The following is an 11,205-nucleotide window of genomic DNA, read 5'->3' as shown; positions in this document are numbered from 1 at the left end:
GCGGACGCCGAGCTGAGCGCGCAGCTGAGCCGCCGGCTGGACATCAACGAGGGCGCCGCGCGGCCCCGGCGCTGCAGGGTCTTCAACCCCTACACCGAGTTCCCGGAGTTCAGCCGCCGCCTCATCAAGGACCTGGAGAGCATGTTCAAACTGTGAGCGCCCCGCGCCCGGGGACCCCGGAGGGAGAGAAGGGGGAGGTGGCGGTGGGTCACAGTCACTCCGGCCAGGAGTTCCAGGCCTCGCTCGGGTGGAACAGGGCGGGGCAGCTCAGGCGTCCCGGGGGATGCCCCAGATCCCGCGCGCCCCGAGTCTGTGCAGGCGCGGTGGGAGCACTGAGAGCGGGGGCCGCAGACCCAGCTCAGAAGTTCCCCCCCGGGGCAGCCGAACTCGAGTCCCGGGTGCTGGGTTCGCGGGCCGGGTCCTCCGGTCTCAGCCCCGCAGCGAGCGCGTTCGAGATTTGCTCCGAGCGCAACTTCAGGAAACCGAGACGCGCGGCGCCTCACCTGCCAGCTCTGTCTCCCAAGGGAGAAATTAGCCGCGTTGTCCTCTTATCTCTTAAAACAAAAGAGGAAAGTTACCCTTGGCGGCTGCGCGGGGTCTGAGGTGCCAGCCGAGGCTGAGAACTGGGCGTTGGTTAAACTTCGCAAAAGATCGGGACGTTCCTGGAGCCAGCGCGTCCCGCGAGCCTCCTGGGGTGTCGCCCGAGCTGCTGGCGCCCGTCGGAACCGGACGTGGCGGCTGACAGCGGGTCGGGGGGAGGGGGCGGGGGGCTCATTCCTGTCGCGCTGTGGAAGCCCCTCGGCCCCGGCGGGGCAGCTGCTGGCTCGCTCCAACGCAGGGAGCCGGAGGCAGCGCAGGGGGTCCCTACGCGTCCCCCTTGCTGCGTGGGAACTCTCCGGGCCTCGGTGTCCTCATCTGGAGAAGGGGAGCAGTAATCGCCCCTGCCTTTTAAGGCCATAGAATACTGTTTGCTCACCGTAAGCTCCTGACCGAGCTATTAATATTATTTCCAGAACTGGGCCACGACCAGAAAAATGCCTGCGGGAGCGGAGGCCGCCAGCCAGGTCGCGCTCGGGGCGCTTTAAAAAGTGCTTGGAATGTCTGTCCTCCCGCGTGGAGGTTCTATTTCAGGGCGCCGTGTAGCTGCGGCCTCCGCCCCTGCCGGAGGCTGGGCTGCGGTCCAGCGCCAGTCTCCGCGCGGAGGTCAGCAGAGGCTGGCACCCGGGCCCCTCGCGCCCCCTCCGCTTCCCCCACACGCCGAGCTCCTGGCCTCCAGCTCCAGATACTGCTCTGTGGTGTTGACACCCGGTGGGGCTAGTTTGGGCCATTAAGAAAAGCTGAGTTGGGCAAAGGAATGCGTGCAGCTGATGGGGAGACGGAGAAGCCGTAAGTAACGGTTTGTCAGAGCCCCTTCGATCTGTCTGGGGTCTGCCTTTTACGGGAAGACGCTCTGCAGGGCCGCGCCGGGTCCCAGCGGGTCCTCCAGTCCAGCGGCATTCGGGGACGGCGTCTTGGCAACCTTCTTCAGGATGCTTTCTGCTCCAGAGCTGTCCTGTCATTCAGCACTCTAGGTTGGGTTTTCTGTCACTTTCAACACGAATTGGGGATTAATTGGCTCGTAAAACTAAAAAGGCGTCTGGTGTCAGGTGTGGCTGGATCTAGGCGCTCGGATGACGCCATCAGTGCTTAGTCTTTCTTTTTCTTAAGCCAGCTTCCTCACTGTGCTGTCTTCATTCTCAGGTGGCTTATTCCTGGTGGTGACGTTATGGCCACAGCAGCTCCAGTAGGTCCAGTGAGACAGAGTAACCACAGCAAAGGCGTTATTCATTCTGTCTGTCTGTCTCTCTCTCTCGCTTGCTCGCTCGCTCGCTTTACTATTGTTTCTTATTGGCTCTGAACCAATTGCTGTAGCCAAGGGAATTGGTTTCTCTGAGTAGCCAGGCCCGAGCCCCGGTCCCCCAACCCCTGCAGTGAGGAGGCAGCCTGGCCCCTAGCAAGAGACCGGCGGTGGGGGAAAATGGCTTTTCTCTGGCAAATCTGGGGACTCCTGCTGAGGAAGGAGGGACGCGTGCTGGGGCCTGTGAATGACCTTTACAGCTCCACCTTCAACCCTGACCGTGGGCCAGCTCAGGCCTGCTGCTTTGTTCACCTTCAGCCATATGCTCCGAGGCAGGGGTGGCAGCTCTTGTCATCAGAGAGTGGGATCTGAGGCACAAGTTAGGGTGGAGAAACTTTCCTGGGGATTGTCCCCCACGTCCTAGAAAACAGGAGAGGCAAAGCTGCCACTCTAATCAGAGTCAGCCTAGCAGTGGCAGAGAGAAGAGGCATAGGGTCAGGCAGGGCCTAGGACCTGTGACCCTAAGTGAGTGACGTAATCCCTCTAAGCCTTAGTTTTCTTGCTAGTAAGATGGGCATAAGTACAATGAGGTTCCCATCAGGGCCAGGTGGCTGCTGTGGCTGCCCGGGGCAGGGCCAGGGGAGGGCTGCCTTCTTCCCCCCACAGTGATTTGGAACCCTTCTCCCCCACCTTAGACCTGGGGCTAAGACCCAGTTATCCATCCTGGACTTGAGGAGGGTCGGGCCATAGCCCCCTCATTCCAGGGTCATTAGCTGTGATCATGGGCAAGTTGCTTAACCAATTCTGTCTTTTCAACTGTAAAATGTGGCAATATTTCCTTTCATGGGGTTTTGTGAGACTGAGATGGCATGTGACACAGAACAAGACCCTCTTGCCCAAGACTACCCCCCACTCTGATGCCAAGCCCTGTGTTCATGCCCAGAGCACTCCCCAGTCTGCTCCACCTTCAGGCTACCCACACCCTATAAATACAGGGATTCCTTGACCCCCGCCCCTGAGCTCCCACAGACTCAGCATCTTCCAACTGAGTTCGTTGGTTTTCCCTTCAGGTGCTTCTCCCAGCTTCTCACACCTGGGAGACAGCTGAAACTTCACTCTCCCTATCCCTCCAGGGTCAGAGGTCCTCTGGCTGGGAGAGTTTGGCAAATCCCCAAATGCCAAGCTCCATAGCATCCTTCCTGGGGGGAGGAGGCCCACAGCCTTCCCCTCCCTGGGCAAGGGCAGCAGGGTGCAGGCAGCCCCCTGGGCTCATGGGCTTAGGGACCAGAGCCAGTTGGCCACCGCGGGAAGCTTGAGGTGGCAGAGGATGCTCGTCTGATCTAGTGACTACAGGCACATCAGGGCTCTGCCTTGATTGTCACGTGGCATTCTCCCTGTGTGTATGTTTTCTCACGACCTTCTTATAAGGACACTAGTCATTGGATTTAGGGCCCGCCCGCATCCATTATGACTTCATCTTAATTTATTGTACTTGCGAAGACCCGGTTTCCAAATAAAGTTACATTCTGAAGTTTCAGGTGGCCATGAATTTTGGGAGTATCCTATTTGGCCCATTACTGTGAATGAGCAGAGATGCCCAGACCATGTGGCATCATGACTGTGTCCTCCCCACCTCTTGGGAGGGCAGGGGTTGGAGAAAAGTCCCTTGCAAGGAGGCCCTCCAATTTAGGCAGATCAGTCTTAGCCAATTTAGGTGACCTGTTGACTCAGGAATCTTAGAGACTAACCGAAGCCAGCCTGAGCCCACTCCCGCTGGAAGTGGGGGTCAGTCTTCCCAAAGCCCAATCCTAATTCAAATGGAGTCGCTATCAAACTGTAAAAACAAAACCAAACCAACAGGAAAACCCCCCACTCATGCCAGGAGTGCACTTACTTTCCGCAGGAATGTCACTTTTAATCAGTTTCTAGATCCAGACTCTGATGTCACCTCGAAGTTCCCTGGGAACCTGACTTCGTCGGCACAGAGAACTCTCCTTTTTTGTTCGGGGCTGGATAGATAAATGCAGATACTGCAAAATACGCTTTGATCTTTTCAATGTGATTTTTCTACTTAAAAGTATTTGCCTGAGGATTTCTTACATTTTGGAGATTAAAAAAAAAAAAAAAAAAAATCCTGGATCCTTCCCGGCCTGTGACCATGCTGGGTTCTTGGTGTGGGGGTCATTTGTCTTCATCTGCTGGCTCCTCAATGGTGTGTTGTAGAAGAAAGAAAATTTTCTGAGTGTGGGAAGCCAGAGGCATCGACAGGCCGGCCAGAGAAAGTTCCCTCTCCATTTCCAAGTGCGTTACTGGATAGCCTGAGCCAACAGAATAGCGGCCTGAGACGGCTCAGGAGACACTGACTCTCCAGTGTGTGTCCAGGGCTGTAACACGAGCTGGCCGGGTGGTCAAGGTTAGAAAGGAAATTTTAAATACCGCAGGCTTATCCAGGGGGCCCTCCTTCACAGGGGGAGGGAATGAGGGCAGCCTCTTAAAGCAGACCCAGATACAACGTGTGGAAATGCAGCCGTGATGTTTTTGCAGTATTCTAGAAGCTTGTGTTTCAATTCCCCGAAGAGAGGGTGGGGTGAGGAGCAGAGAGGGTGGGGTGAGGAGCGGTGGGCTATGGGAAAGTCGTCTTTTTAATAAGAATCTGAAATGATGATGTCATGGACGCCCTGCCAATACCCCATTCCCTCACCACCTCTGAACCCCCAAAAGATGAGGTGGTCCCGAAGCTCTTCATTTCTAGTCTCTCCCTCCCCCAGCTCCTTTTTCTCCTCCTCACTCTGCTGAGGCGGGCAGCCTATTCCGATCCGCATCTTTTGAGGGAGATGATTTTAAAGATGGGAAAGGTGGATGGAAAGAAAGGGAAGTTAAGAGCTTTTGTCTCCTTAGGGAAAGGAGAGAGCGTCTCTCCTGTAGCCTCTGTCCACAGCGGGTCCCCCTCAGATCTGAAAGCCCCTCACCTGTGCTAGTTTTTGCATGCGGGGCTGTTCTGTGTTGAGGGTGGGGCGAGAGAACCCGTGGCTTGTCTGAATTCCTGGTGGTGTTGGGCCAGAACCCAGGCCGGCTTCTGTTTTAGGGCCGTGGTCTCTGGCGGAAAGACAGCGTGACTTGGAACTGTTTCTTAGCCCAGGGTAAGCACTGGCTGTTTTTGTTTGCCAGACTCATGATCGTGATGAACGTGATGAACGGGATGGATGAGGCGCTGAGGAGGCTCCCAGCTCCTGGCAGTTCTGCTCTTGCAGGGAGCTTTCCCCTCCTCAAGCCTCACTCCCCACCCCTCTCCCAGAAGTCCCCTCCACCCTTCTTATTACAGAGCCATCTCATTTTATGAGAATTTGAATGATGGGAATTTGAAACTGAGTGAGTTAGTAAAGTCTCACACTATGCCAAAAAAGTACTTTTTCCCCCTTCTTCCTGGCAAGATTAGTTAACAGGTGCCTAGTTTCAAAGCGATGAGGTCCAGCCAGGGACTCTAATTTTCTTTATACTCCCAGCCCTGTGGCGCCCACCCTCCCTGCTCCCCAGTCCAACTAGGAAATAGAGATAACCTTCTCCACTGAATGTGGGGGAGTCTGCTTTACACGGGGCTACATCACGTGTGGTTTCGCAGTGTGGCCAAGCCAGTGGGTTTCCAAAGGTGTGCCGAACGAATCGGGTCTCGGGAGCTGGTGGCTGCTGGCCCATCTTACTCGGGGAAGAGATGCTCGGGTTGGGAGCCCAGCGCACCCTCCAGGTTTCGCAAGTGCTTGCTCTTAGCTTCCTGCTTCGAGAGTATCTGTGTGTCGCGTGCACGCTGGCCCCGACTCCCAGGTGTTCCTTGGGAGGCCCATGCACAGGGACATCTGAGTTGTCCAGGCGCCCACCATGCCATCCTACAGGATGAAACCCGATCCGTGCTCAGGAACCTGCCAAGACATGGACCTGCCCTAGCGACTCCGCAGTTTCAACCTGTGGGACCTTTTGTGATTCCCTCCTCCGGGCTCCCAGGGCCAGCGCTGTCTGCTTCTGTGGTACCGTAATGATGATGATAATGAGCCTCTTTCTCACCTACTGTCTGTGAGCTATTCATTCATGTATTCATTCATTCATTCATTCATTCATTCATTCAAGGACCCGGCAGGTATTGAGATTATAGAGTGATTCAGAGCAGGCCCCACCCTTGAGAAGCTCAACAGACTTAGCAGTGAGCCTGTTTAACATGATGCTGCTTGACAGGGCTAAAGGCTGGTCCTGGAAAAAGTCACCCGCCACCCATGCGTAAGACACCTCACGTAGCCCAGCGGACCCCACGGGGATGCCGGGGGACATGCTGACTTTAGGCTGCTGCATTCCGCTGCCATCATGGCAGGAGGTCTTGGTTTTTCTGGACCCAAGCCAGGGAAGAGCAGCCAGCCCGGACTGGGAAGGGATTCAGGCCTCTGATGGATCAACAGCCCTGGGGCGGAGGCTTCTGGAGCCAGAGGATGGGGTCTGAGAGCTTGAAGCGTGGTGGGGGTCTGTGCAACCTCAGAGGGCACAATGTGGGTGGTGAGGGCTCAGTGCGGAAGCTGTAGTTTGGGTTCAATGGAGAGAACAAAGAGCTTTCTCACAGTAGGAGTTGTTGGGCAAAGGGCAGGATTGTCGTGAAGGTGGTAAGCCCCTTTCCCTAGAGTTCCCTGGGGAGGCAGGTGCTCTGACTTCCTGGAGGGGGAGGTTTGCAGCAGGGGAGGGTCGAGAGATCTCGGAGGCCGAGGGATGGGCTATGTGAGTTTTAAGGTTCCCTCTAGGCCAGGGTGGGCAAGCCTGGTCTGCAAAGGGCCAGGTAGGAAGTCTGGCCTGTGGGCCCTGAGTCTCCATTGTCACTGCTCAACTATGGCATGGTGATAGAAAGCAGCCACAGACAGGACATAAACAAACCGGCATGGCTGTGTCACCTCGAACTTGGTGAGCAGGATCTGGCCCATGTGAGTTTTAAGGTTCCCTCTAGGCCAGGGTGGGCAAGCCTGGTCTGCAAAGGGCCAGGTAGGAAGTCTGGCCTGTGGGCCCTGAGTCTCCATTGTCACTGCTCAACTATGGCATGGTGATAGAAAACAGCCACAGACAGGACATAAACAAACCGGCATGGCTGCGTCCCGTCGAACTTGGTGAGCAAGATCTGGCCCGCGGGCTGTCGTTTGCTGCCCTGTTCTAGGCAATGACCTTGGAATCTTCTGAATCCTGAGCTCTTGATTCCATAGTGGTCTCACTCCTCCCCTTCCTCACTTCCCATCAGCGTCCTGGGGTTTCACTGGTTGGGGCAGAACTCAGGTCCCGAGGGGTTAAAGAGACGGAAGCAGAAGTGGACGGCAGAGTGAGGCCCCCTAGAGTTGCTTCTGGAAGGTTAGAGCTGGAGCAGGAGCAGCAAATGCATCTGCATCTCCTGCCCGCTAAAGGGAGTCAAAAGGGTGGTGCCCCACAGCCGGGGTCCCCGGCGAGACGTTCTGCACCCTCGGAAGGGCTGCCTTGCTGTTCCCTCCTCTGAGAGGTGGTCCAAGGTGTGTTCGAGCCATGCTAAGGTCAAGCTCTAGGGAGGCCGAAAAGCTCCAGATGAAAAGTTGGTGGCACAGAGACCTTGGCCTTGAGTGTCTGCCTCCTTAAGCTCTGTGGTTAGAGCAGGGTTCACCTCAACTCTTTGGAGCCTCTGAAGTCAGTTGCTGGGGAGACGTGGCTTCTCAAAGGGGTTCATGACCCGTTTCTCCAGACAAAGGTGAGACCCCTGGTGCTGAGGGAACCAGGAGATTAGAATCTCGCACTTAAAGAAAACTCAAAATATTTTTATTATAAAAGTACAATGTTCTCTGTTTACATTTCCTTAAAGAAATAGTAAAGATATTTACGACTGAGTGTGTAAGCCCCGCGATGCTCTGTTCCCGAGGGAGCGTAGCCAGCGGCTTAGGCGTCCTTTCTCACACGGGAATATTGGGTCCGAATATGCCTTTCTGTCGTGTATTAGGTGGGAGGCCTTTGGCTCAGGTGATAGAAAGTCCTGCCCCGAACTCATTGATCAGTAAAGAAACGTATCATCTCATGTAACAGGGAGCCCAGAGGACGAGGTGGGCTTTGGGTGCACTGGCTGCTGCGGTCCTCAAGGTTTGGTCGTAGCCATGAACATCGGCGGCAGGAGAGACCTGCAGTTCCTCTAAACGATGAAGAAGCCTTTCCCATTGGTCAGCATTGGGTCAGGGGCCCACCCAGGCCAGGGGCTGCCCAGAGGAAGGCGATGACCATGACTGGACTGTGACTGGGCTCCTTTCCCTGAGGGCCAGGTACCTGGCCAAAATGTGGGTGCAGTGAGTGAGGAAGGGAGAGGGGGGCCCCCCAGCATTTACCGCACCTCCCTGTGTCCCCTTGTGTTTCTGTGTATGTGGGAGGGACGTTTAGACCCTGGCCTGGATTCCGGAGACCAGGTGGGGAGCAGCCCATTCCCGAATACCTGCGTGTAGAGCTCTTCCCTCTGGGACACTCACTCCTGCCATTTTGACCAAGAAAGACCCCCTATGATTTCTCTCGTTGCCTCTGGTCGTACATCTCTAGTAGCTGGGGGCCCCGTGTGTGTATATGGGGCTGGGGAGGTGTGTGTGTCGACCGTTCCCTAGGCCTGCTCTCAGTAAAATTCCCACTTTTGCCTTAAATAGCCTTTCCACCTTACAAAGACCCCGCAGTGCTGGGCCCATCACGCTGCCCCTGCGTTTGGAGCGCCCAGCTGGCTTCCTTGGGCAGATTCACCAGTCACACTCCTTGCCTCTCGGTCTTTGAAAACTCTTAGTTGACGCCTCCCCGCCTCCCTCACCCCCACCCCCTCCCCCCAAACCTCCTGTATTCTCTTTATCATCATGAATTTCATGCCTCTGGTTTCCTCCTTTCGGAAGGGTGTCCAGATGGAGAGGCGGTGGGCGCATGAGGCCAAACGCCATCTTTGGCTGGGAGTCACGCATATCGATGGCTCTCACTCCTTTCGGTGGCTTCCTGGTGTTCTGTCGCCGAGACCCCTATCTCGGCATGGAGGCCACGTGGGTGGACGGGGTGTGGGGGTGCTGTCTGGGCCTGGTTCCATTTCCCTTCAGTCTCAGCCTAGCCCCGCGCTGTGTTGCAGGATGAAGGTGCCTGCTTTGCTCTTGAGTAAGAGCTGGTCGCCAGCGCCAGCAGCAGCCTCCTGCTCCAGTTTCTGGTTCTAGGCCAGGCGGAGCCTTGGGGGAGTGGAGACAGGGAGGGGAGCGGTGGACTCCTTCCGGCTGCACTGTGCTCTGATTCCGAATCCGTGACCACCACCCCTGGTGGGTGTCGTGGCTGCCTGGTCTCTCCCATGCAAGGCCACCCCCAGATTAACAATAGGCCTTTAGCTCTCTGCCAGCTTGGATCAGGGTTGCAGGAAGCAGGAGGATGTACTTCAGGGCTTACAAGCTGCCGTGTCCCTCTGCCCCATCCTGGGGGGAATGACAGGGGCCCGAGTGCCCTGGGCTCAGACGGCTCTGGGGGACCGGCCGCCCTGCCCGGCACCCCTCCCTGAACACTGACTGTGCCTGGAGAGTGGTCCCCAGTCATTGCCTCGCTAACAATAAGCTCTGGCTGCCGACCTGCCCAGCTCTGTGTCACCGGATCCAGTGAGCTCTGTCATGGCTTGGACAGCCGCTGGCTCTTGATCCTGCCCAGCTGTGCCGAGCTTAGCCTCGGAGATGGGGTCTCTCTCTGCCCCCTCCCTAAGTGCCTCACGCTCCCCTCACCCTGCCCTGCAACGGCCGACTTTATTGAGCATTGACGCCCCCACTCCCCTCAACAGCTACTGTTTACAGAGCACCTACTGTGTGCAGGCACCCTTCTTAGTGTTTGCACATCAGAATCACTGAGGCGGGTACTGCTGTCACCCTCCACTTCACAGATGAGGAAACTGAGGCGTGGAGAAGCTAGGTAACTCGGCCGTAGTCACACGTGGTGTCAGTGGTGGAGCTGGGATTTCAGCCCAGGCGTCCTGTGCCCTTGTCCCCTATGCCAACGAGCTTCTCTCGTTAATGTCATTCTACGCCCCCCGCTTCTCAGGCTCTGAATCTCGGCTGTCCTGGACACCACCCCTTTGTCCCCCCACACAGCCAGGTGGGGCCGTGGGTGGCACAGCCTCTGCAGGCTGCCCGACCTCTAGGCCTCTCTGGACCACTCACCCCAGACCCGGGGCAGCTGTCCCCTGAATGGCCTCCTCCCATCCATCCCACAGGTTGTGACCTCCTGCCGGGGCCCGGGTCGCATTAACTTGCTTCCTCTTCAGAAGCCTTTGTGGGTTGGGGACGACATGCAACGTTGGTAGCTTCCTGTTGTTCATGGGGAGTCTAGAATCCCCACAGTGATCCCTGGGCCCAGCCCCAACTGGCTCTTGCATTCTTCTCTCTCACTAGTTCCCCCAGCCTGGCTCTGCTCTCCCTGGCCTGACGGCCCCCCACAGCCATCGTCCTGTACTCCGCAAGGCTTAGGTCTGTCGGTTATTGTCAGTTTTTGTGAGGTTCCCCTCCCTCTCCACAGTGTCTTCAGGCTCACTTCTTCCTCTAGCCCCGCTGGGCACCGCGGGGTCCCGCGCAGGGCCCTGGGTAGAGTGGGGATGAGCTCTGCCTCTGGACCTGCACTGGGGCCCTAGTTAGTGCCCCAGGGGCGCCTGGTGGCTCACGGGGCTGCCGGAGGAATGGGAACTCACTGGGGTGGTAGGTCCCTTCCAGCCATGACACCGACCAGAGGCCACGTGGGCACATGCCTGTAAGTGAGACATGGAAAGAGGTAAGTGACCACCTTCTCAGGTTGTCCCCAGGATCGCGTGACCACTTGGTGTACGGCCACAGCCTTAATGAGGTCACTCCACTTCCAGCCCCTTGTTCTTTCCGCTGAGGGCGGGGCAGGTCCCTCGGCCCCCAGCAGGCTGCTGGGTTTAAGGTGGCACCAGCCCACAGGAAGGACACAGGAAAAGGACCAGCTAGCAGGGAAGGGGTGGGTGGAGAGCCAGACTCTGAGTGCCAGGCAGGGTGCTCTTCCTTCTGGTTTGGAGGGACTGCCTAGTCCCTCACTGTCCACTCCCCCGAGACCTGTGGTTCCCCTGGCCGTTCCCCTCCCAGACTCCTCCTGGTCTTGGGGATCGAGGAGGAGTGGGGCAGTGCCAGGGCTGCCCCAGGCGTAACCAAGTCTAGGTGCAGAAACCCCAGGTTATTTGGGGGCACCTGTTCCCCCAAACCCACAGAGCTCCTGGGAATTTCAGAGAATTAGACTTCCAGGGGCACCTCTGTCTGGTTTTCTGGCCCCTCAGAACATGCACGGGAGTGTTGGGAGTTTCGGGGGGGCCCCCCACCTCTGCACCTTCACAGCAAAGA

At 57.0% G+C, this 11,205-nt stretch overlaps 1 protein-coding gene across 1 annotated transcript in view; it reads left to right on the top strand.

Moving 5' to 3' along the window:
- Positions 1-6: 6 nt before the first annotated feature.
- Positions 7-11,205, top strand: part of EFHD1 (EF-hand domain family member D1) — a 37,154-nt gene continuing 25,955 nt past the window's right edge. The window contains exon 1 of the mRNA XM_006906760.3: positions 7-152. Within this exon, the coding sequence (XP_006906822.2) occupies positions 142-152 (11 nt within the window). The 5' untranslated portion in view covers positions 7-141. The remainder of the gene's footprint in view (positions 153-11,205) is intronic.

The sequence above is a fragment of the Pteropus alecto genome, unplaced genomic scaffold (genome assembly GCF_000325575.1).
Source record: "Pteropus alecto unplaced genomic scaffold, ASM32557v1 scaffold110, whole genome shotgun sequence".
NCBI classification, from domain to species: Eukaryota; Metazoa; Chordata; class Mammalia; order Chiroptera; family Pteropodidae; genus Pteropus; species Pteropus alecto.
The sequence above is the reverse complement of the archived record's forward strand: the minus strand, read 5'-3'. Positions and strand labels throughout refer to the sequence as shown.